The following is a 25,522-nucleotide window of genomic DNA, read 5'->3' as shown; positions in this document are numbered from 1 at the left end:
ATGATATTTGCTCATATTATTTCAATAATATTTCATATTTCGAATTGGAACAAGCAAAGTGATTGTCAAGGTCACTTTCATCCTCCTCATCCTCCTCTTGGTTCATAGCAGCGGCAGGTCTTAATGAACACAACTAACTTTTGAAAAGACTTTCTTGCCCCCCCCCCCCGCATTCCCCTCTTCCATTAATCCTCCTCGGCTGATGTGAAACAGATCTGACATCACGCCACTGCCGCAGAGCCCGGGCAGGGAAATCCTTTTATCAGCGTTGGCTGATGTGCGGAACGGATCGGCGTGGAAGATGAGTGAGCGGCAAAAATGTACATGAAGCACAAAGTTAGAGACAGAAAGGGGACAGAGGGAGGGAGGGAACAGAAAGGGGACAGAGGGAGGGAGGGAGGGAGGGAGGGAGGGAGGAAGGAAGGAAGGAAGGAAGGAAGGAAGGAAGGAAGGAAGGAAGGAAGGAAGGAAGGAAGGAAGGAAGGAAGGAAGGAAGGAAGGAAGGAAGGAAGGAAGGAAGGATCCCCCCAAAAAAACATCATATTTCATAAGATTGTTTTTCAACACATAATTAAAGAATGGAATCATTTGTCTTTTTGGAGGGGAACAATAGTATCGGGACAGAGAATCCAAACCCCGAGCGACCATTGGCCGATTGGCTCGCAGCTCCACGCGGCGACCTCCGCCGGCCTCAATCCGTCTCTGGCGAGCCCATCGTTTGTCAGGAGGGGAGGTTGCGCGACATTTCCCAGGCGTCGCGGGGCACGCCGTTTTAACTTTTAATGGGCGACGGGAGCAAGACCCTTAGTCGTCTCACAGGAATCCGCAATCGATGTTGGCTTGGAGCGAGTGGAAATGAGAAAGGGGAAGAATGATGCAAACGCATCTGCAAGCGCTCGACAATGTCATGCCGACGTCTTTCAAATTGGAACATCCTCCTTTCCATACATTTTTTACATTATGTTAGATATATCATGTGACGCCCTTCCTTTTAAAATTGTTCAGTGTCTTTCTTTCAAATGAAAAATATACAACTTCTTTGGAGTGATTGCGCGAGGCCCAGTAAAACGCAGCGGGCGGCCGGAAGCTAGGAGAGCAATTACAGTAAAGCCAGGTAGCCATCAAAAAGAGAGAAAGAAAGTGTGAAGACCGGGCCAAGGTGAATTTCCAACCGGACACGGCCATTGGAGGACCATCCAATCTGCCGATTGATCTGCTCAAGCTTGTTGACAAGCCTCTTCTCCGTCTGGTCTTCCAGATCTCGCTGGACGCCCGCCGCATCCGCCTGATGCGTCTGCCGGAGGGCAAGGCGTCCACCGCCGGCGGCGCCTCCTCGTCCGGCACCAGGCAGACGGTCTACGAGGTTTGCGTTTGCCCCAACGGGAGACTTTTCCTCTCCCAGGCCGGCACCGGATCCACCTGCCAAATCAGCAACAACGTCTGCCTCTAGGATTAGAGACGCGGGACTCGCCCGGGACGGGAACTGATCACCGAGGCCCCCATCCGTATTTTTCTAAATAAGCGGGGCAGGGGGCGGAGCCTCTGGACGCTGTATTTATGACGTCATGTTCTGGGAATTCAATCAGCTTGATTAACTGAAACTAACTTTTGTTTGTTTTTTTTGTTTGTTTGTTTGTTTGTTTGTTTTTTTGTGTTCTTTGCTCCAGGCAGATTGTTGGGAAATATCCAAGAGGAATAATTGCTTTGAAATGGCGTGAGCCTAAACTGCCATACACACGTTTTGTCACATGAACCCGGCCGGAGAGGTGAGAGACTCCGATCGGGCCGGTGGCCGAGCCTTGCCGCTCTCCCGTCCGTCCGTGGCTTTGGAATTGTGCTTTGAGGATTTACCGCGACACGATCCACTGATGTACGTATTAGACTGCCAGCCAGCCAGCCTAACGTTGTTGATTTTTCTAATCTTATCTTTCAAAGATTGTTGAAACAAACACAAAGCATTTGCATTCAAGCACATTGTAATCATGCTGGATGCTCTCTCAAAGTGACAAGCTCCAATTTCGGCTCATCCGGATAAATGACCGTAGGTTGCGATTCTTGTTCAAAACGCAGGAAGCTTGAGAGCGGGCTGAAAGCATTTGCGTATTTTCCCGTCCGTGCGCTTTTAGCCAAACGAGGGGCAGGTATAAAAAGGTTTGAAACCAGGTCAGGGCTTTTTCTTTCAGCGTAGTAAAACCACGAGACCCCGCTCAAGTTTTCAGTGTCTCTGAGACAAAGGATGATGATTAAACGACCCCAAAGAGCCTGGTGTGCGGGGCGGTGCGGTGAGGGATTTGAGTGTGCCCAGCCAACATGCCGGCAAAATACGCGACACCTTTGCGACAAAATATGCGACTCGTGCCAAATTGTCCCCGTTTTTTGTTTTTTTTCCATCGTGCCACGATCTCCGCTCCAGTTTGGTGGCAATTGTTTGGACTGCGATGCGTTCTCCAGCTGTGGTCAGCCCTTCTTGTTTCTTGAACATTTTGGTTGCGGAGGAAGTGCGCCTGTGCCTTACACTTGTGGCAAAAAGAAGCACATCATCATCATCTTGCCGCCTTTCTCTTCCACATCCCAACGCAACGAGCATCCGAAATTCATCATGTCCCAAAATCTCATGTCCTCAAATCATGCGTAAATGGAAAATAAAACAAGAGCCGCCACGCCACGGCTTGCCATATTGAGATCTTCATAAGGCATCCATCGCTCAACACCAAGAAGAGGGAGTTGACGAGCTACTAATCAATCAATAAATAAATGGCCACTATTTGAGGGTTTTATTTCAATTTGTAATCAAATCTACACTCTGTGTTATGCATTCTGATTTGAATCGTGTTCAGTTTCTCACAATTGTGTGTGCGTGCTGAGTGTTAAATGTGTGCTACTTTGACTTTTGACCTTTGGTTTGGTTTTTCTGCCCAAACTCAAAAGACGACCAAGAAGGGAAACGACGCTTGGATTGAAATGGGCTTGGTTTTTTTTCTTTTGTTTATTCCTCAGTCCAGAACTTGACAACCTTGGACGATTTTTTTTTTTTTTTAAATGTGCCAGAATAAAAAGGCATTGTTCCCAATGCGCGCACTGGCCATCGGAGTCATGTCTTTATTTCTTACGTCTTCTCAGTCACAATTTAGTGACTGGCTAAACTGGTGGTTATTGGTAGAGGATAAAGAATACATGCCTGTCTTCACACGACTTTGAGCCAAGTGTCCCAATACTTGTGTCTCTTCACTCTTGCTTTCCTCAAGGTTACAAGGGGGATTTGTTTTTCCATTTTTCTTTCCTCACTTCTCTCCTTGCTTCCGTAATAGCTTCCGTGCCGAGTCTTTCGCGAGCAAAGCGTGGGATTAACGGCCGGCCGGCGGAAGCAAACAGCCGTCCGGGGAGTTTACCCGTCAGGACCCGGCGGCGCACGTCACCTCGGAGGAACCCTGGAAATGGAAAGGGGAGGCTAGCTTCAAAAGAAGGCCAAGGCGTCGTAAATAAAATGCAATGCGGCAAGCGAGGGATGTTTACGCGTGCAGATGGCCGGCCGGCCGGCGGTGCTCATCTGGAGACTCGTTTGATTTTCTGATGGTCTGGCCGAGCGTTCGGGGGCTCCCCTCGCAGTGTTTTTTTTCTCTGGCTCGGACGTTAAAAAGGAGGGCGGCGAGGGGCGTTAGTACCTTGCAACTGTCATCCGTAAGCCCCAAAAGTATTTACACAACAGAACGGGCCTTGTGCAAGGATGGGATGGATGAATGCATCCTAAATGTCTTATTGGTCAGTTAGAATCAGCTCGTCGGTGCGGCGTTAATATTGTCATTCTAGGCAGAGGATCGAGAATGCACCGCATAATTCTAAATTCAATCACGCCAGTTAAAACAATTGGAACCATCCCGGGGGCTTGTCAAAAATGAAAAAGAGAAAAAAGAGACTCGAGCACAGTGAGTGGTCTCTTTATTTTTCTGGTGGCCGCTTTTACACGTTTTGTCGGATGCCCCCGTTTCCGCTCACCTGACGCTGATTTGACTTGAAGGTAGTGAAGGTAGACGCGGTGACATCACTCCCTCCCATCCATCCGCTAGCACGCCACCCGTCGGCCCTTTGGCACCCCTCCGAAATGGCGGCATTGCACCAAGAGCTGTCAGCTGCGTGGCCGCCGCAAGCGCATAGATTGCCCTTGAAAGGTGCGCGCCCGTGCCCGCCACAAACAAAATAACCCGAGCGCACTTTCAAAGAGGACAGATGAAGGCAAGTGGACTGTTTTGATGTCTGCGTGTCTGGAGTGCCCGCCCACGCATCAAGTGTGAAATTAAACAAGCGGGAAAATGCTTAGCGGGTGGGTGAACAATTACCGCTCCGACTCCAGCAGCTCCGCGTCCATTTGGGCAAATGTGTTTCCGAGCGAAGAGTCGGGGCTAATTCACGTTAGAACCGTACCCAAAGCCAAAAGGTAAGCGGAGCTGCAGATGTCATAACCATGCAGTACCGCTGTAGAGTATTGGTGTTGTCATTTTTCACAATATGTAAATTTGAAAACTCATTTTAATTCATCAGTCTCGTCATCGGGTTTCTGTCATTGTTTCAGTTTGGGTTAGCAGTAGCCGATTGTTTTTCTTCCCCCGACCATTCTGCGTTTGTAAGCGTTAAGAAAGGGAAAGTGTTGCTCTGGAAACGAGCATTGCACACAACAAAGTGAAAGCGTTGCTCTTGAAGCACGTGATCATTTGACGTGACATCCGCCGAGATTGCACTCCACTCCGTGCAAATCCAAGCCATCGGCACGCTCAGAATGAACTCCATTTCTGCGACTTATACACGGTGGCACCGAGTGCAGTTTCATGACCTGCTGAGCTCTGGCAACAAAAACTGCCAGGGATGCAGCTCATTGACGTCTCGTTTGGAGGAGAGAAGTCTCCCACCAACCAGTCTGCCTTCACCGGGAGAGGCAAAGGTTGAAGCCGTTTCACCAGGCTGAGTCTAATCCTAATCGTAGGAAAAGGAGCGACTTTGGCTTTGAGGCTTCTAATTTTGGAGCCTCAAAATAAAAATAAAAAATCCTCATTTTGAGGCCGCTGTCGGGAGGATGAACGGGTTCGAGTCGACTTCGGCGTCAGAGCCGAGGCGAGCCGAGCCGACTGTGGACGCCGCCCCACGTGTTTCTCAGCTTCCTTTTGTGTTGTTTTGCTGAAAATGGAACAAGAGTTACAAGTCAACACGAAGTGCCATCTTCTATTTACACCCCCTATAGCAGGGGTCGGCAATTCCGGTCCTGGAGGGAGGGCCACCGGGCGGGCGGTGTCCTGCATGTTCTCAAGGTCACCCACCCTGTTGCAACACACCTGATTGAAATGGTCAGATAGATCATGAGCAGAAGCTGGATAACAATCCTGATCATTTGAATCAGGTGTGTGGCGGCGGCAGCAGCAGCAGGGAGCCCGAGAACACATACAGGACACCGGCCTGGCCAACCAGGACCGGAAGTGCGGCGCAATGCAACTCGTTCACTGCTGAACATGGGAATAAAGCTGACACCCAAACGCAAAGGACGTGAGGTAAGCCGAAAGTTTGCCCTCCTTACTAGGATGATCAATTTTTAAACATCTGTAAAGTGCTTTTTCCATCAAGTGCTGCATCATGATGCTGTGCACTGCAAATTCCAAAATCAATTCAGCCGCTCGCCTTCCTTCATATGCTAATTGTTGTGGATTTGTGAGTGGCCTTTAGATTTGCACCTCTGCAATTATTTGAAATGACAGTTACCCTATGTGTGAATCATATTGCATTGGCAGAGATTAAAGCAGCCCTGGCAAAAGTATGTACTCGTGCTCGGTCCTTAAGTAGAGGGTCACTCGGAGTATGCGTGGAAAAAAAAAAAAAAAAAAAAAAAAAAAGCGGCTTCACGACTAAAAAGTACTTGCATTTGTTTGTCAATTATATCAAGTAGCTTATTTGCTAACTTTGCTAATACGTGTTCATTTTGGTAGCACGCCAAAAAAGGTCACAATTTGCAGAAAATATTGGTCAAAATTCTTTTCCAAAGACCTTTTGGGGGATGGCGTAGCAGGGATGTTTCACAAATGACATCCAGACTTTTTGCATCAAGTGTCAGGGCCCCCTCGCTCCTCCTCCTCCAGCTCAGTCCGAGTGACCCCTCAGCCTGAGTCGTAACTGAGCAAACGCCGCTGTCCGCGTGCCTTTGGAGGCTCACCCACCGGTGCGCTTATTCCGCCATTCATTCTTTGCAGTATGGCGCTGAAAACGCCGCTGCGGAGGTCCTCGAGCGAGCGCGTCAAAGTTTCCACCCACAAGGCTCGGGACGTCTTCTGGAGGAGCGTGAGGGAGAGGCGGCTGTGGGGTGAGTCGCCATGGCAACCGCTACTGTCCGCCAGATGTGGATGGTGTAGATTTGAGTGACAAAATCATCATGTTTTGAATGATTTCAACTGTGCCAAATATCTGGAGATGACAAACGTAAAAGACATTCATCCTTATCATTGCTGCCCAATGGAAAGTCTGTGTTGTAACTGCTCGGCACCTTAAGTTTTATTTGGGCTGTTAAGTTTTTTAATGAAGCGGTAACCATACGTGAAATTGTCATCGGAGGAGCAACTTGAAAAGTCCGAGAAAGAACCGTCGTTTTCTAGTATGCAACGTCATTGCGTGAGGCTCGGCACATCCATAAGAGCGTCTCATGACTGATTTGACGCTGCGGGTGGCATCCCGAGGCCGGTGGAGGTTTTGCGTGGCAACCCGCAAAAAAAATCACAAATCGACGTAGCGAGTGATGAAAATGAAGCCTTGGATTTTTTTGGAATGCGTTTTGGCCATGACTTTCCCTGCTCACAGCTCTGGCCGCCTACCTGCCTGAGAAAATTGACAGCGCCTCCAGTTGGCGACGCCGACCCATCGGCCTGTTAAGTCGTCGGAAGAACGGTCGCCAAGGCCGCGGCCCGGCCTCATTATGCACGAGCGTGGTCGCGCCTCGAGCCATCTCTAGGAAATGCATAATAAGTGATGATGGAGCTGTTTAGTTTCTCTTCATAAATGCTTGCAGCGGACCTGAAAGCGTCCATGGTCCTTCACATAGCCTTAACCGAATGGCCCGATTTCAATATGGGTGGGAGTGGCTTTTGTTTTAGCGACTGGGTTGCTTTGGAGTGAGCCTTGTGCGCTTTTTGTTGACGGCTTGAGGAGATTGAGCAAAAAGCTCACGATTGTCCTCGGCTCGCAAAACAGCTTTATTAGTCATCTGCTCACCGTGTCCCGTGGCCTCTTCTTCATCCTCTCGCCGTCTCCTCCTCCAAATAAGGTCTCTGACCCGCAGCGGCGCTCTAAACAAACATTGTGTAACCTCAGCCGTCCAGCGACATTGTGACGCTTTCCAGAAAGCTGGAACGATTGCAAAGATGGCCCATTTTTTCGTTTTTGTACTTGGTAGCGCTCTTCTGTGGTAATACGATGGACGGGAAGCTTTCAATCCCAGTTTTATAAGGCTGCCGCGCGCCGTTGCCTCTGAAGCGCTTCCTTTGCTTTCAATGTCCGTAATTAACCTTCACCCACCCGCGGCAAACATCCAGTGCGAACGGACGTCTCGCGCTTCCGCTTCCTCCTCTACGGGGACCCAAAACATTTCCCGCTGACGTTTGCCCATGTACCGCTCGAGGCGGTATGAGCTGCAAACCTTTGTGATTAGGAATATTTGAATTGATTTCTGGTGGCTCGCCAAAACGCGGCGCCAGAGTGTCGCCAGCGTTCCGACGCAATATTTATCCCATCGGTACGTCACAAAGTCATTTGGGGAAGCGTTTTGGTTCAGGAGCCGTCGTCACGGCCGCCTGGATTGCGTTTTAAGCACGGCCGCCCGTCACGTGACAGCCCCCCCCGTCCCGCCTCAGATCTTTTCTCTTATTTTTCCCTATTCCGCCTCAAGGGATTTAGCTTGCGCTCTCCATTTCCAGATGTAAAATAAGAAAATCTCCATCTGGAACAGAAATGTACAGGATTCACGTTTGGTGAAAGCCAGCATGAAAATAGGGCATCTTTGAGTGATTTACCCAAACGTTTTGTTTTTCAGCATTGAGCTCAGGGTAGGATGGACGAAGGCTTGCCGTGACCATGGAGGTCTCCCCCTTTCCGTGGAATTCGCTCTTTCTTTTGTCGGACGCAACCTCCCACGTGACGGCGACAGCCTTAACCAGATGTCGAGTCTGGTCGTGCGTTTGTCGTCGTGCGCCGGCTGATAATCCAAAGTAGATTCACGGGCTTGTTCTCTTCCGTGCGCAGCGGGGATTTGTGATTTTTGGACAAAAGAGGAAGACAACGTGCTCGCGCCGGACACCTGTTAGGCGACATTCCATTTGCAGTTAACACGTTTTCCATTTGCAGTTAGTTGGCCCAATGGCAAACGTTGGAGCTCACCCAAACGTTTCATGACTCAAGTCAAGATTCCGGGCAAAATGTCGTCATTGGAAATTTCCTTTCGGACCAGCGCTCGGGCGGAAGCGCTCACGTTTGTTGTCGCGGGTGTCGCTGGAGACCTCGGCAGCTTGTTTGTGTAAAGAAAGGTCATTTGTGCTGACGGGCCAGAGACGCGGCTGGACTGAGCAAAAAACAAATCTTATTTGCGTTTGGACGGGAGTCAGATGCGGAGTGGTCGCTTTGGCCTCCTTTTCACTTTGTTGGCGGGGATCCGTCGTAAACCGCGGGATCCTTTTTTCTCTGCTGGTTTGGAATGGCGATAGAAAGCGTGCTGTGAATCAACAACTGACTCCACGTAAAAATGGATGAAATCAACTTGACACTTTGACCGAATTGAATTCAAACGATTTGGTCTTCAAAACGTTCTCGGAGGCTTTCGTTACGTTTCATCCCGAGGTGACGCAGCCGTCTCATTACGGTCATTGTTTTCTTTGATGGCGGACCTCCCAAAGCGAAACACTGGTGTGAATCTGTCCATGTCAAAATGTGCCGCGGGAGCCGTGCGCGTCCGCGTGGCTGACTGAATTCCAGCTCGACTGTTTTGACAGCACCTGCCTCGCTGGCAGTCAGCAATCAATCCCTTTTTTTCCTTTCCCCTAATGGAAACGCAGCAGCAGCAGCACTTGTACCAAAATGGCTCTCGCGCTAAGGCAGGAGGCGAGAATCATTTGCATTTTTGCTGCCTAATTTGCACGGGGGGCGATTTGGAATCCGTTACGGTTAGTAGTTCGCCGTTTGCTTTGTTTACACTTTGATGGGAGGGAAATTTGGGTAAGCACTGAACTGGTTTGTTTATATTATGATTTCCATGGTAAACACAAGCTAGGCAAGCCTGAATTCTTGCTATTTGCGTGAATCTTTGCGTCAACCCGTTTGATGCCACCTCACTCAATGAATTGACTTTGCACGTGTCTGTTTTCCAAAAAATGCTCCCGGTTGCTTCTTTTCTCGTTCACATTTTGCTTTGACTTGATTAGCGGCCCATTAAGCCGTGGCTAATTGACTTGAATCTGTAACCCATTTTGTGTAAACATGATTTCAAAAACGCTTCCAACTCTGCACTTAACTCATTTCTGATTTAGATTTCATCAACGGCCCATTTGGGCAGAAAACTCTATTAGGAACCTAAATTGACTTTGCACCTGTCTCGCACATAAACATTTTATTTATTTATGTTTACTTGAACAAACGATTCGTATTCCATCCCTCTCTTATTTGTCTATTTTGATTTCATCAACCTTCCATTTCTTTTTTGTCTTGATGATCTGGTGCGGCGCACGGCTAGCTCCCGCTAATCTTTCTGCACATTCATCATACTTGTCAACTCAAGTGACTTCTCCGTCTCCTCCGGCTGAGATTTTGTCCACCCTCGCCTCAGGTCGGGTCTCTCCGTCATCGCCGCTCCAGAACCGTTTGCCGGGATCCTTTGTGCCGCCCGGGGAGTTGAATCGGAAGGTGTAAAAGGCTGGGATCATAAAAGAGGCAGTGGGAAGTGCAGGAGAGGAGGCAAAGTCGCAGAAGCAGCTTAGGAGTGGTGTCGGGCGAGATAAGGCGGCGCAGATAAGATTCGAAACAGCGGCAGGTCAGCGGCCAGGTTGCGCTAATAACGAAGACGTGTGGATTTTTTGTTGTTGTTTTTTGTTTTCATGTCAAAACACAATTTTCCGATTTTCCTTCCATTTGTCTTGGTCAACGGAGCCCCCAACTGTGGTCGAGTGTGTAAAAAAACAAACGGAGCCTCAGTGTCAAAATGTGAACGTGGCAATGACACCCGATGCTAATGGCTTCTGTGAACTGACTCTCATCATACTCCTCTGGCGAGATGCTTTCGATTTTCTGTCCTCCGTCCATTAGCCGTCTCTCAAAAGCTCCCCCGGAGAGACGCGGCGGGGGCCCCTTTAACCATGGCCCCATTGTCTCCGGCTTTAAGGGAAAGCGGCGAGTGGGCCTCTGAACAATGGTTCAACAATGGTTGCTTTCCGTGGCCGCCGCTAATCCATTTGTTTCGGTCGGACGAGGGAGGAGGGCGGGACCAAATTGCAGGTGTCAGGAGACAAAACAACAGCTGGAGAGATGGATGAAAGCCAGAGTTTCATTTAACGATAAGGCTTTTTTTATATACATATATATGAAAACTAATATAAGTGTCCCTCCCTTCAGTTGTCGTGTGTCCTTTGGGCTTCTACGAGCATATCCACCTTTTGGATCTCCTCATCCAACCGGCCCGACCTTTCCCACAAGTACAAATAAATAAATAGTACTGCCCCGGTGGCTGGTGTCGCACTGTAGCAGTGCTATCCTGCCACCAGGTGTCGCGTCAGAGTCAAACCCCCAGAAAGACTTGGGTCGTGAGAGAACTGAAGGAGATTTTCGGTGCACCGAACTTCATCACGGCAGCGCAGAAACGATCAGCGGAATTTTGAAACAAATCTGGACCCTCATAGATTTCTAAAATGTCATAAATTGGCAAAGTGTGTTGACCGGTGGCGGAATATCATCTTTGTTTCTGCAGCGTAACTAAAATAGTAAGAGCTGCGGCAGCGCTAGCAGCAGCAGCAGAATAACTTTCAGTGACCCACTTCCAGCCTTTGTGTTGGCGGATGTTTTTATTATTTGAACCCACAAGACCATGCGCGCACACACACATATTGTGCCGGCTGCTCTAATCATTTGGTTCCACACAGTGTCTGCTAGCGTAGCATTAGCCTAAATCCATACAATATGTCTAATTAAGCCTGCAGCAGGTTGCCCTTGTTTGTCTGTAAGCAAAAGATAGATGCTATTCGACAGCCGCCGCCAATAACGCTTATCGTATTTGCACAAATCGTGCGTGGAAGTGTTTATTGCCTGTCAAGCGTAAATGCGGAGGGGCTCGGCTTTTATTCGTAGGCCTATTTGGAATACGCGGCGACTTTGACTTACGAGGCTTAAGCATTCACTCGACTCGTCCACGTGAATGGAAATCGAATGTGAACGGGACGCGGCGTAAAGGGCTTCTTTCCTCCCCTCCTCCTGTGCCATGCATGCGCATAATGGTGCCTTTAGCCGTCGTCCACCTTTGCCACCCACGGGCGATGGTACCTTTTTAATGTGGTGATCTTTTCAGACTCATGATTCTCAATAGGGAAAGATGGCCTAACCTTTTCAGCGGGGGCAGAAAGACCTCTTGAGCGAGATGCGTGCAAACAGATGTCACCTTTTAGATTGGCCGAGTTGTGCTCGGAAGGAAAAAAACAACAACCTATGATTAATTATACAACTTGTGTTGTTGTTGTTGTTTTTTTAGGTCTAATGTGTGCAGAGTGCATTGATCCGTTTGCAGTGCGCAGGAGTCGTTAGGGAATCTGGCTTCTATGCCAACGTCAGACAGATTCGACAACTCTCTCGTAGCAATCCGTCTTTTCGTCGTTCAAAGAAGTCTCCGGATGCATTCCAAGGCATTTTGCAGTGCTCGGTGAGTCAGTTTAGCGCTCCAAAGTGCAGCCAATGTCACACTGGAGTCGAATCCATCCAAAAATGGCAATTTGGTGCCCGGAAGAGTGACGTCAACGCTAATGGCCGGCCAGCCAAGTTTGTGCTCCAAATCCCCGAAAGGTGAAGTCCCGGGCAGACGGCCAACTCCGTCCGCCATCATCACCCCGGCTCCCGTTAAGTCCCTCAAGCTGCCAAAAGAACACTGCTGGGGATTGGCGAAAAGACTCAATGAAAAACATTTGGAGATTAAATGCGGCTCCCCTCGACACACGTGGATTAGGAATGGTCGATAATGAGCCAGCCAGCCAGCCAGCCAGCCAGCCAGCCAGCCAGCCCCTCCCCTTTTTTCTTTGTCCCCTGGACATTTGACATTGAGATTTTACAGGGAGGGGAACGCGCCACAGTCGTACTATGTTGTCCAGTTTTCCAAGAAGAAAATCTTGAACTGAGCAGAAGTTTGAATCCGTTTCTCCTCATCAGGGTCGAAGGCGGCGGACCGATGACGCTTGGCTGCCACGTCGCTTTCTCGCTCACGTTGATGGGTTACCTTTGCTAGATTGAAAATGCAAATACTAATGGGGCCCGCCGGGCATTTCCCCTGTTTGCCAGATAACCAGTCTTAGGTATCGGACTATTGTTTCATTTGTTGACTAGGACATTTCGGTGTTATTGTGTCGGATGTCGAGAATGATGATCATCTGACATCGACCGTTAATGAGCGACGTGATTCAGAAGCCGGGCGGCGGGAGGGGGATTGCCGATAAATCGGACACATGAGTTCTGCGCTCTGACAGATGAGCAGAAATGACGGGCAGAACAATCCCAGGCGGCCTTCTCAGGAAGGCGGCGATGAATCACAGAGGCATTTCCTGAGCGGGCCGGTTCTTCACTATGCGTCGGTTGGCGCTCTTACCGGCAGAGACTTCCTCTCGTTGCCCTCGCTTCACCCATGTGCCAGCCGAAAGTATGCCGGCCAAAGGTTTCACAAAGAGGCACGGCGTTCCTCATATTTGTAACTTAGTAAGAACGATTGACGACGAGAAGCTGCCGAGAGCCTCAGAAGACCGCCGTTGATTTTTAAAGAATGGCGTTTTCTCACTCAATTATTGCGACTCCCAGAGGACAATTGGGCGGCAAATAATTGGCGTCTTCTTTTGTCAGGCCAGTCCGTGGTGGGTGTATGTGTGCGTGACGAATTGTACTGTGTTGCCACTGCAGACCCATACCATAGCAAGCCTCAATTGGCTTCAGGTGGGACCTGACCTGACCTGACTCACTGGGATGGGGAGGAATTTCCAAACACTAATCAGGCCCAAAGTCCGGTAACAGCATCCTGGCAAGGTGGGGCTGCTGGCAAGCCCGCAGAGCCCCCCTCACCGGCACCGCTGCCTTTCCATCGAGCTCCCGAACAAAAACACTATTTATAGTGTCGTCAACAAGGACACTTTGTTTTGTGCTCCTTGGCTGGTGAGTTGGTTTGCTTCCGCGATGTGGTGGTCTTTATGAAATGCTTTTCTCCACTTCTCTTAATTGTGGAGGTTAAACATCCAATTGGATACATGTCAACAGGTTTTTTTATTTTCACTTTGGTCGTATTCTAGCGAGCGGCCAGATCGGAGCACTTTTGTGGCTACGCTAACGTCGCGCGACGTGTACGTGGAGCGTCTGTAACACAGGGTGAGGCCAAAGGACGCTTCCTGTCCGAGCCGCTCGGAAATACCGAGCCCCAAAGCCTCTGAGGCTGCCTTCAGATTAGACTACACGCACACAGGTTTACACAACAGTAAACTGGGACACACCCCAGAGCACACAAGTAAGTAAGCAGCCATGCGAAGTTTGGGGGGGGGGGGGGTAAACACATCACGCACGTCCCCTTGTAAGCGTATGGCCGCCTGGCTGCAACACACACACGCACACTTTTGGAACTCCCATCCGTTGGGAGTATTGTTGAATTCTTCCTCTTCTGACGCCCAGCAGGCTCAGGAAAAGGAAATGCAGTCTTGTGTAACCTTTCTACACTGAGAGAGGGGTTTTTGGGTTGGTTTTTTTTTCCCTGACAAATTTCAATCAATCCCAGTCTTGACGTGTTTTACCGTGGAGGCCAAAGTTGAGGATTGCGTCGGAAGTGGTCGCTTTCTCAGAAAATCGTAGCTTGTCTCGGACTTCTGACCTCCATTTGTCTTTTTTGATTTCTGTCACCCAATGAGATTTGGGGAAGAAAAAAAAAACAGTAACAGATGGAGTTGAAGCTGCAAATAGCGTAGGAAGTCAACGGAAACTTTTGAAACAGCCTCCTCGTACAAGTGAGTCTCTGAAGAAGTTGATGAGATACTCTTCTCCCTCCGCTCGGAAATTAATGTAGCGATTCGCCGAGAGCCTTTAAGAGTTTATTCACATTTGAAAGCTGCAATGCAAACACCTCCGCGCAAAATGGAAGGCCATTAGCACTAATGGCCTACCTGACGAAACCTCAAAGACGTACGCGTCGTGCCGAGGACTCGGCGGCCCATTTGGAGACCTTCTCATTTTGGCTGAGTGTCGCTTTTTCAACGCTAATCTTCTTAACGACCTTCTTTTCTCTGTTTGTTGTTCATCGTACAATCGGAGGCGATGAAATCGTCAGCTCAATGTACGAGCGACCGCGCACTGTTTTTAGATCTGCCCTTTTCTTTGCCGTCCCATTGCGAGAATGGCGAAACGTCTCGGGATGAATTTGGAGAAATGCGCTCCTGGTAATGATTTTGACCTCACTCGGACCGCAGTGATTCAACTTTTCGAAAAAAAAAAAAAAAGCCAGAAATATGAACGGCTTAATTCCCCGCCGGTGTTCACATGTCCGGAGCAAAGGGTTATTTTTAGGACATCTACACCTCACTCTGACCGCAGTGATTCAACTTTCTGGAAAAAAAAAAAAAGCCAGAAATATTAACTGCTAAATTCCCCGCCGATGTTCATGTTGGGAGCAAAGGGTTATTTTTAAAGGCACTGCCCCCCCCTCCCCTCCCTGTTTAGATGGTCTGCTCCTGACCAAAGGAAGAGGAGTGGCAGGGAGGGGAAATGTCCAACAATGACTTTCTTAACATGATGCGCAACACCAACGACACATCAGCGCCGCTCTGCCTCGCTCCAACTCGGGATTTCATTCTTTTGATAGGCCTCTTTTGTTTGCTTTGAAATTGCAGTGAGTATTTTTGTGGCATCCAAATGGAAGTTTGCTTACAAGCTTGAAGCATGTTAATCCCAAGTGAGTATGCGTTTGACTCGTAAAGCAATGTTTGTGCACGATGGCAGACGGCTGCTATTTAATAGGCCTCGGCGAGATAAGCGGCTGATTGCTGTTTAATTAGCATCGTGAGCAGTAATTAATTAGAAGCCCATGCCGCCTTTGCTACTGTGAATGTTTCCTCAAACGTCTTGTTTGCTCATATAGGAAACTTTTTTTCACTTTCCATCGCTGATGTTAAAAAGTGTTGATTAAGGCTGTAAAATAAAATCCGCATCAGTGATTTAGCTAGCAACTAGCGCTACTTGGTCATAACTGAGCCCAAAAGAGACTTTTTATCTATTTACGTACTGAGTCTCTATATTCAAAGACCAAAATGTTCAAGCAAACCGGAAGATTCCGTCCAATTGTCTTAACGCGGACGTCTGGTGAGCTAGACGACGGGCTAATGAAGATTAGCATCGTCGCTAATGATCAACCTAACTCCAGATTATGATGTACTCGCAAAAGGTATTCATTCTCTCTGCTATCAGTGAAGCTCAGTTGGGGGCCTTCTCTGCCTCGCTCCTTCATCAAAAGAAAATGGCTTTCTACTTTGTCTTGATTTTGACATTCCAAAGTTTTCAAGGGAGCGCCACTTCTGGAGCCAACTACCGACACATCACCCACCGACTTAGTTCTTTTGTTCCTTTTTCCGTCAGCGGTTCATCCGTGTCGACATTTGGACTCTTCCTGTCGCTTTGAATCGGGAGCGGTCTTGATCAGTCGAGCCGAGCGGCTGCAAACGCAGAAGGGAATCAACGACGCGCCGCGCCGCATTGTGATCTGTTTTGTTTGGAGAAAAACAAAATTCCTCCGGCCGTCTCTCCCATTTGCTTCACCCTACCTCGGGAGGCTTTATCCTAACTCATTAAAGCTTGGCACGGAACGACTAACTCTTTTTCAGTGTAGCTGTCTTTCCGCCAGTGTACTTTGTACCCGTGTTGTTAGCAACGGATGGCAACTAGAATGCTGGCCAGCATTGGCTCAAAATGCAGTGGCAGCTGCGTCCGTTTCACGTATACTAAAAAACATGAAATACTTTTCCCGTGTGGACATGATGCCTTTTATAACCTTGCCCGACTCTGAGGCCCTTTTGGATTATGGAAAAGTTTAATTTCCAATTAATATTCCGGGTTTTCAAACTAATCGCCAGCAAAAAAATGAAAAAGATGCAGAAAAAAAAAAATAATGGCCTGTGAAAGGCTGATTTCATCGTGTTTTGAATTTGGTCAGCTAGATGCCCTTGGAAAAGCTTTTTGTTTTTATAAGCTACCCTTTGCTCCTTCTTCTGCATGCTGTTTTGTCTTGAAGAAAGTAACAGGATGTGGAAAAAGTCTGAGAAAAATACACCCCGAGTTGAACGCAATTTGTGTGTTTGACTTTATCCCGTTTTTAAAAAACAAAATGGCCGCACAACAGCACTCTAATTGCTTTTTGACACCTTTTCAATTAGGCCTCCAACACAGTCCCCGTTTAAAACCTCTTGACCTTTTTCCGAGTCGAGGACTTTGAAGATTGCAGATGAAAAGCGCCGCTCCGAGGTGCCATACCGTCGCCCCCGAATCTCGACCGACGGCACGTTATGTAAGAGAGTCAAATGGAAATGGACACGTAAAGAATAGCGGGAGGGCGCCTAGCTTGAAAATGACGCCATTGGCGCTCACTTGGGGACATTTGTAGGAAGAAAACACTTCAAAACTGTCAGAAACAACAATGACCTCGGTGTTCCATGTTTATGTAAGCGACGCTATCTGCCCGCCTCCCATTTGGCTATTAGCGCGCTCGCTAAAGGCCTCTTCCTTTTTCCAAATGACCGTGTGTCAAAGGAAGTTGCGGTCTGGCGTGGCGTGGCCCGGCCCCTTCTGGCTCCGACAAAGAGATTTGGATGTGCGATTGAGCGGCGTGGCCCCGCCTCCATCAGCAAAGCGCTCGCTCGACACGCATACGCCATTTTGTTTTGGGCCAGGATTTAAGAATATCCCAACCATCTATTTATTTCTTCCTTGGAGCGCACGCCCTTATGTTTTTGAAGTCAGTCTTAATCGTAATCCAATTGGCGTAACATTGGAAGAAAGATTTCTTCAGCAGAATAGTCACAGATTGACTTCACCGTAAACACGGGGCAGCCAGTCGAGCATTAAAAAAAATCCAATCGTTGCTAAAGAGAAAAAGTTGCCATAGGCTCGAGTTCACGAATATTTCCGGACGTCTTTTCAATTGTTACCTTCGGACCGAGTTGGCTCTCTCCGCCAGTCGAATTGTCACAGATCATGACTCGCCCGCATGCGCCCCCAAGTCGTTTCCAACGAACGACCAATTGAATCAAAGCTCCTAAAGAGACGACCGATTAAGTCCACATATTTGTTCTCTTAAAGCGTGAAAGTCCAGTTGTTGTTTTTCTTTCTTTGCAGAGATGGAAGCCAAGGAGGCCTGCGATTGGCTGCGAGCGGCCGGCTTCCCTCAATACGCGCAATCGTTCCAAGGTAAATCACCTGCCTCCATTTTGATCTCGAGGCTACTTCCGACGACGGCTCCGAGCAAATTCGACCCCGACGATGGTTTTCAAATTGTGTGGAGTTGAAAAAGTGCAATTGGAGTCCAAAAGTAAGCTTGATCTCAGACTGCAGGTCTCCCATCGACGTGGAGCTGGCCAAGAGGGATCACCGCTTCCTGGATAAAGACGCTCTGGATTCCCTCTGCAGGTAGCGTTGACGAATGGTTTATAATGACACACCAGCGTTGAATGCCACTTTGGGAACCACTTTGCAAATCACCGTGCGTGGCTTGCATTCATTCCCCGCTCGGCTTTAATGACATTTGATACGGCGGCTCTCTCCCTCCCGGCTGCAAAGTTGTGTTTTGGCGCCATAAGTACGACATAAGTCACCAGACGCTCACTGCCTGCAGTGAAATAAACAAGCGGCTAACGACGGGAGCTAATAAAAGTCAAAGTGGATGATACGTAGAGAGCAAATTCGTCATCGCCGACGTCTTTAACCGGCACATTGGAATCAAAAGCATCGTTTGTTGTTTTGCTAGCCATTTAGCCCAAGTAGCGGTGACCTGAATCTCCCATGCCTGCTTTGCAGGCGTCTGAACACGTTGAACAAATGTGCCGAGATGAGGCCGGACCTGCCGAGGGACAAATATCAAGTGAGTCGTTGAGAAGGAAAAGAAAACGGGTTCGCTACGTGACGATTGCGTCCTCTTTCAGAGCGACGAAGACATTCTCCAGGACGATTTTTGCGCCATCAGCCCCAGGTGGACCCACGACAGGCGGATGCGACAATGGCGCCGCCTGGACTCCTCGACAGAACAGGACGACGTCAGCTCCGTTCACAGTTCCGGCAGCACCGAGAGCGAAGGGCCAAACGGGAAGAGTCCGAGAGAAGGCGCCGACCACGACTCGGCCGCCAGCCGGAGCTCCTCGCGCTGCTCCTCCTCAAACAAGACTCCGTGCTCCATCAGCGGACCCCCGTCACCTGAAAGCGGCGGAGGATCGTCCACCGTGAGTCTGGAAGCATGCGTCCTGATGGATAGACCGCCCCGCAAAAAGGGGACCAGCCTTCTGAGGAAGATGGACAAACTGAGGTTGAGAGGAACGACCGGCCTCCTCTCTCCACCGAGGAACCATTTGGCCGGGATGGTCCCAAGGTCCGTGGGAGGAAGGTGAGGATTCTTCCACAGGGCTGGCTCCTATTTAAAAAATAAATAAATAAATAAAAGAATTCTCTTTGCAGGACCACGCCATCATAAAATTCCTGCAGTTAGTTCTAATTCCAAGCTGCCCTTTCTTTTTTGTTTATTCCTAGCCGTGCGTCGCCGCACGCCACGAGCAGCGGCGGCAGCAGCAACAGCCACTCTGAGAGCAGCAGCGCTGTTAGCACGCCCAGCCCTGTCACGCGGGTCCGCAGTAACTGCAAACGCGGCGAAATGGCCGGCGACGACGACGACAACCATACCACGGTCAGTTGAGACATAGGCTGACTTTTTTGGGGAGAATTCAAGTCAGGCTCCACATCATGTGCATAAGTTGGACTCCACCCTTTCTTTGATCCTTCAGGACTACAAAGACCGGATCAACAACAACATCAGCCACGACAGCCTGCTCTTCCACATCCCCCACGGGCACAAACCGGGAACCTTTCCAACCTCCCTCGCCCACAAGCACGCCCTCCTGGATCAATCCTCTGTTAACTGGAGGACGGGCAGCTTCCACGGTTACCGGCAACGACGCGGTTGCCGCCGGGGCGCCGCGGCGCTCGACGCCTCCTCGCCCGACCACAGGCTGAGCATCTACGACAACGTGCCGGACGAGCGGCAGCTGTCTGAAAGCCAAAGCGGGGGCAACAGCGTTAGCGACGTGGAGAGGATGATGGGAGACCAGGTCGGTCCTGTGTGTTGAGACTTCTTTGCCACTTGATTTTTTTGGGGGCTTCTCCGTGCTCCTCATGCGTCTTTCCGTTTTGGCCGTCAGGTATCTCAACTGTTGGGAGGCGAGGACGTTTTCTCGGCCCTGGACACGGTTTTGGAAAGGATCAACGACCTGCAGCAACTGGTCTCCACCTGGACCGAGAGTCTGTCCGAAGACGACGGTCGGCGAGATTCCGCCTCTTCTTCCACTTCCTCCTGCACCGACGACTCGCCCGCCGACGGCTCCTCCTCCGCCGCCTCCCCCTGCCCTTCTTCGTCCCCAACCCCGGAGGTCCAGCGATCGGAGGAAGACGACGAGGAGGAGGAGGAGAGCTGCGACAAGTCGTCGGTGAGCGAGGACGAGTCCAAGACTAGATCGCCTCGAGTCAAGAGCAGGTGAGGAACCTTTGACGTCTTTTGACATTTATTTTCACATTAAGTGTAATTTTGTTCCGTTTCAAGTCGGCAGCTGCGCCGGTCCAGTGAGCAGAGCTTTCCCTCTTTGCCAGCCGCTCCGGGCGTGGAAAAGCAGTCCGCCTCCCAGCTGGCCCTCCTTCAGAAGCTGGCCCTGCTCAAACTCACCGCCCTGATGGACAAGCACTCGCCGTCCAGCAAGCAAGGTTGGAGCTGGTAAGATTGTAAACAAAAAGAGAATTGTGTCGCCGCGTGGGCTAAACGGACGGCTAAATACATATTTCAGGCAGCCTGATTGGAAAAGGCATCCATTATTCAGGGCTCAGGTGCAGACGGGCTAGAGGCTGGAAAATTACAGCAACAGATTTTTTCCAAGGAAGAAACTTTTGAGAAGTCACACGCTGGAGATACAGTCGTATTCCGTAACAAGGATGAAGCCACTAACCTGTGGCTGCTTGGTTGTTTTTGTTTTTTACCACCAACCAATCCTGAGTATTCTTCTTCTTAAATCCTCAGGAGCAAATCAGTAATTGCCAAGTACGTCCTAATGAAACATCAACATTTGAGTTGAAAGTGCCAGACAATTCGAGTTGTCCCGGCAGCAGTTTCTCTTTTGGATGCGCTCTCATTTTGAATCCTGTTTTGATTCCAGCCTGGTGCTGGCGCACATGCCCATCTTACAAATGTGTCTGCATCTGTTGAGGAGGGCATTTTTTGAGAAGGCTTGTGGCGGGATTTCACAAAGAGCCGACGGACGTGGCCATCGCGCACAACTTGTAGCCAAAAGTGCAAAAAAGAATCTTTTTAGGAAGACGGCTCATTCTGGGCGGAGCCACTCAGGAAATGACAGCGGTGGCGGGCGTGAAAAAGGCGCCGGAAGGCACCGCCGTGAAACCGGATGATGAGCCCAGTGAGAGATTCATTAGCGATTACAAGCGACCCCCCCCCAAAAAAAAATGTCCTGAAATGTCCTAGTCTTTGATCCTCTTCCATCATTTCCTGAGCATGTTTTTTTTCTTTCTTCCCGGTCTGCACATTTTTAGCCATCAGGGACACGCACACACGGTTCATTTGGCTCTTCCTTCAAAGGAACCATATTGGGCCACATTTCCTGTGCCACCGTCCAAGCAGTTTGATCTCATAGCTTACGAGAACAAAAATCAAAGCGCAAATAAAATTCCACCTGAATAAAGGGAGCGTCTCATCATCACGATGTACGTACGTCTTTTGGTCATAGGAGCCTTCCCAAGGCGACGGTGAGGAAGGCCAAGGCGCCGCCCGCCAAGGCCAGGCCGGTTTTCGGCGTTCCCCTGCTGGTTAACGTGCAACGAACAGGAGCGCCCCTCCCTCCGGGCATCCTCAAGGCGCTTGTTTACCTCAGGACGCAATGTCTGGACCAGGTGAGAAAATCCTCAGCGGCGCCACCAGATGGAGCGCTTGAACTTTGTGCGCACGTGCCCGCCCTCAGGTGGGTCTTTTTCGGAAGTCGGGCTCAAAGTCTCGGATCCAGCACTTGCGCGAGACGCTGGAGTCGGACCCCGACGGCCTCTCCTACGACGGCCAGTCGGCGTTCGACGTGGCCGACCTGGTCAAGCAGTACTTCCGGGACCTGCCCGAGCCCGTCTTCACCTTCAAGCTCTGCGAGTCCTTCCTACACATTTACCAATGTGAGTGAGTAGTGAGCGCTTGGTGTCATTTTTACAAGATGAGGTCGGAAATTCCGATTTTTTTTTTCAGCTGTAAATTTGAACCGAATCAAATGTTTTTTCTATCTTTTGAACGTGCATTCACATTTTTCAGTCGACTCGCACCAACCATTCCAGTTTGAGCATATTCCAAAAATTCACGTCACCCACGCTACGAGTTTTCTTTTGCATTCCCGTTCACAATTGAAACTCTTCAGCACGTTTCAGCATTTTCACACATCGCAAATGTTTCCCACAACAAGAGGCCTTATATTGGATGTCAAAGTGTGACTTTTTTGACAAACTTTTTAGTACTGGAAGAAGAATACAAATTGAGCTCACCTTGGAGAAGTGGCACGCGCGCTGCACTTTGTAAGCACTAAAAGATTTATTGAGCGGCATGGAGCAGAAAGCTAAGGCGTGCGCCCGTCCGTCCGTCCGTCCGCCGCTGTCTGCAGATTTCCCCAAAGATCAACAGCTGCCGGCGGCCCAGGCGGCCGTCTTGCTGCTGCCGGACGAGAACCGCGAGGCGCTGCGGACGTTGCTCTTCTTCCTCCGTGATGTGGTGGCCTGCGTGGACGACAACCACATGACTCCCACCAATGTGGCCGTCTGCCTCGCGCCGTCGCTTTTCCACCTCAACGCCCTCAAGAGGGACGCCGGCGCCAAAAGGTTCCCTTGCAGACGGTAGAAACACTTTTGAGGGTTTGATTTCATTTGGGTTTTCTTCTGCCGTGTCGTTGCCTCTCCAGATCCAGTCACAGGAAGTACAGTCTGGGTCGTCCGGACCAACGCGACTTAAGCGAGAACCTGGCCGCCACGCAGGGCCTGGCCAACATGATCGGCGAAGCGGAGAGACTTTTCCAGGTAGCCCGCATACAGACAACCTTCGGGTAGTTCGCCGGAAGATTCCGTCTGAATTTCTATTTTGATCTCGCGTAGATTCCGGAGTTTTGGCCGAGCGCCGCCGCTGCGACTGACGAGCCGATCGGGGAGGAGGAGCTGGAGCAGAACCTGAGGAAGCTCCAGCAGAATACGCAGTTCCTCATCAAGGAAGCCAAGGACAAAGGTCGAAGCTGGGAGAGCTGTCCTGCTCCCGAAAACGTGGAGCTGGGCGTCAAGAAGGTCATTTAGACAGACAGACAGACAGCTAGCTAGCTGGCGACTTTGACCAGATTTCATTTCACGCTTTTTTCTCAAATTGTGACGGCTGACAGACGTGGTGGGGCTGCCCGCTGTGGACGTGGCGCGTCTCGGTGGAGGTGGATGCCGGCCGGGAGGTTTTGCTCCGCCGGCTCCTCGAGCGACCGTGGGACGAGGACGACGCGCGGCGGGGCTCCGTCATCCAGACGCTGGGCGAGCGCGCCCACGTCTACCGATACCTCCGGCCGGGCCCCGACGTTGGCCTGGCCTCCTGCCTGCCGCGGGAACACCTGCTGCTCAGGTAAAAAAAAACAAATCGAATCCAAAACCGTCTGCGAGAGAAAAGGGAGTATTTTTCGTTTCTTTTTTGCGTGAATGAGGCTGATGAATATTTAATCCCAGCCTGCAGTCAGATGAGATTTGACAGCGTGTGTGTGTTTGCTTTTGTCATCCGCCCGTGTTTTTTTGTCAGCGCATAAATGAACTCTGTGTTACCTCTGAGTCAGTCAGACTATTTATTTATTTATTTATTTATTTATTTATTTATTTATTTATTTATTTATGCTGGAATCACACGGAAGGAAACATCCGAGCGCATTTGCATCACGCGCCAATCGTTTAGGCGGACGCATTGAAAACATAAAGGCCTTTTAATTGATGAGATGATTTCAGATGATGGCAAGGGCACAATTGTCTGTGATGTGACATTTGATTGTACGGAAGGCTATCGAAGAATGTCCTTTCTTTTCTGGGGAAAAAGCTTTCATCCCGTCTGTTCCTCTTGCCATTTTAGTCAACATTCTGTTTCCAATGTGAAAAATACCGCTTGATCGTCATTCTGTTTCCAATGTCAAAAATACCGCTCGATCGTTTTCTCACTCTTTTCTATCCAAATCTCAAAAACAACGCTTGCCGTCGTAGGACGTGGCAGCCGGAGGCGACTCGCGACCCGCTCTACGTGTCGTCCGTGTCCACGCAGCACCCGCACGTGCCACCGGAGGGCGTCCGAGTGCACACGCACGCTTGCCTTTACCTTCTGGAAGCCGCTGCCACCGCCGGCAAAAGCCGCCTCACGCACCTGTGCCGCACCGATACCAGGTACGCAGGAACTGCAGATCCACTTTCCGCCGTGTAGCCCGTTTGAGAGGAAACTCCTCCCTCAAACGTTTCTTGTGTCGTCCTCTAGAGGGCGCTCTCCGGCGTGGCACCGCCAAGTGAGCGGACATCGCATGGTCGTCTCTCTGCTGGCCATCAAAGCGTCCATCGAAGGCCGGCACAACGAGACCAGCGTTTGAGGACGCCCGCTGGGAAGGATTGTTCATTTTATTTTGAACAGCAACAAAGATGAATGGAACGCTCTCCATTATTTAATGTACACAAGTAAGACATATTTATAAGCTTTGGAGGGAGGGAGTGCAAGTGATCAGAGCTAAGAGTCTGATTAAAAGGTGTTTATTTCTCGGAGAAAACCGCTTTGTCTTATTTACGAGGCAAAAGAATAGAATTCAAGCCAAGCGATTGTTTTAGAAAGAGGGGGAGAGGGTTCCGCTTGAGGGTTAGAGTCCACATGTATAGTAAATACATCCAAAAAGCAACATTCAAAGGAGGGAATTCAGAAAAGCACACGCGTGTTTTGAAGAAGAAAAGAAAACAAGTTTCATTAAGGTGTCAGTCCCGCCCCACGGCGCATCAAAACAAGTCACCTCTGGTGTCAGTCCTTCGCACCTCATTTGCATCCCTTTTCCATAGATCTGGATTTCATCCCAGATGAGACGTTTTAATCTACCCGTGTCACACGTGACAAAACTGACAAATAAATCAGTAGATGAATAAGAGGACTTTGTCATAGCGAAGGAGAAATGTGGTCGTGCTTTTGAGGAAGGGACCACAAGTAACAATTCTTCAAAAATAAAATTTTACCCTCCCATGTAGAGCACAGCTTGAAGTGACACATTGGGCGAGCCCTCCCCGCCCCCCCCCCCCCCCAAAAAAAAAAAAAAAAAACTGCTAACCCCAATTCACTAGAGCCCTGACGCATTCATCAGCAGGAACCTACCTAGTTGATGCAGATTTTGTACTTTTTGGCCTCTGGGTCAGGAATTGGCCACAAATAACTTTGAATGCATCATTACCAAAATGTCACGCTTCCATTCCGCGGCTACGCTAACAGCTGTGTTCTAATGACCAGGCATAGTGAGTCCCTTATCTACGGAAGAGGATTAGGGCAAGTGAAGAAAAAAAAAAACGAGGGGTGACAGGATTCTGACTTTTTTTCTCAGAATTCTGACTTTAAAGTCAGAATTCTGAGAATAAAGTCAGAATTCTGACTTTAAAGTCAGAATTCCCAATTTCTGACTTTATTCTCAGAATTCTGACTTAAAGTCAGAATTCTGACTTTATTCTCAGAATTCTGACTTTAAAGTCGGAATTCTGACTTTATTCTCAGAATTCTGACTTTAAAGTCGGAATTCCCCATTTCTGACTTTAAAGTCAGAATTCTGACTTTATTCTCAAAAAACAACTAAATTTCTTTTCAACTTCTGGCCAATTTCAAAGCATTTACAAAGTGACATCATGGCAGAATGTCCCCGAAAGTACCCGCTCCATTAAAATTTGGGGAGATACTTGACAAACATGGACGGGGCATTGTCAGAATTCTGACTTTAAA

General features: G+C 49.4%; 2 protein-coding genes and 1 long non-coding RNA gene across 19 annotated transcripts in view; 2 read left to right on the top strand and 1 right to left on the bottom strand.

The window, feature by feature from the left end:
- The window catches only part of sgcd (sarcoglycan, delta (dystrophin-associated glycoprotein)), a 78,247-nt gene extending 75,164 nt beyond the window's left edge, over positions 1-3,083 (top strand). For all 11 annotated transcript variants that reach the window (XM_085935198.1, XM_085935202.1, XM_085935196.1 and 8 more), the window contains one exon: positions 1,259-3,083. In XM_085935198.1, the coding sequence (XP_085791324.1) occupies positions 1,259-1,450 (192 nt within the window). In that variant the 3' untranslated portion in view covers positions 1,451-3,083. The remainder of the gene's footprint in view (positions 1-1,258) is intronic.
- On the bottom strand, positions 2,868-4,850 carry LOC147042789 (uncharacterized). Its single transcript, XR_015068606.1, has 2 exons — positions 3,514-4,850; positions 2,868-3,428 (listed from the first exon to the last, which is right to left on the bottom strand). It is a non-coding gene; the product is annotated as an uncharacterized LOC147042789 (long non-coding RNA).
- LOC147042788 (rho GTPase-activating protein 7) lies at positions 3,990-24,722 on the top strand. Of its 7 annotated transcripts, none has more exons than XM_085935192.1 (19): positions 3,990-4,230; positions 6,228-6,337; positions 17,611-17,682; positions 17,820-17,901; positions 18,289-18,352; positions 18,414-18,868; positions 19,012-19,165; positions 19,263-19,586; positions 19,677-20,008; positions 20,075-20,242; positions 21,264-21,426; positions 21,495-21,693; positions 22,024-22,083; positions 22,170-22,383; positions 22,464-22,578; positions 22,654-22,836; positions 22,929-23,155; positions 23,776-23,952; positions 24,041-24,722. In XM_085935192.1, the coding sequence occupies exons 2-19, from the start codon at positions 6,229-6,231 to the stop codon at positions 24,147-24,149; spliced, it is 3,207 nt and encodes a 1,068-aa protein (XP_085791318.1). In that variant the 5' UTR covers positions 3,990-4,230; position 6,228; the 3' UTR covers positions 24,150-24,722. The 7 variants fall into 7 exon arrangements, with proteins under 7 accessions (XP_085791318.1, XP_085791316.1, XP_085791314.1 ...); XM_085935190.1 differs by having other exon boundaries at positions 3,990-4,318; XM_085935188.1 differs by lacking the exon at positions 3,990-4,230 and adding an exon at positions 4,300-4,432.
- Positions 24,723-25,522: the final 800 nt, after the last annotated feature.

The sequence above is a fragment of the Syngnathus leptorhynchus genome, chromosome 17, assembly GCF_054491065.1.
Source record: "Syngnathus leptorhynchus isolate UIUO chromosome 17, UIUO_Slep, whole genome shotgun sequence".
Lineage (NCBI taxonomy): Eukaryota > Metazoa > Chordata > Actinopteri > Syngnathiformes > Syngnathidae > Syngnathus > Syngnathus leptorhynchus.
Note: the sequence above shows the minus strand (reverse complement) of the source record. Positions and strands in the feature narration are given on the sequence as shown.

Bases quoted from the DNA above. Each gene is read 5' to 3' on its own strand.
- LOC147042788 (XM_085935188.1), top strand. From the start codon at position 4,308: ATGCTTAGCGGGTGGGTGAACAATTACCGCTCCGACTCCAGCAGCTCC. The intron at 19,166-19,262 runs GTCAGTTGAGAC...TTGATCCTTCAG, and splicing joins ACGACGACAACCATACCACG to GACTACAAAGACCGGATCAA. The intron at 21,694-22,023 runs GTGAGTGAGTAG...CAAACTTTTTAG, and splicing joins CTTCCTACACATTTACCAAT to TACTGGAAGAAGAATACAAA.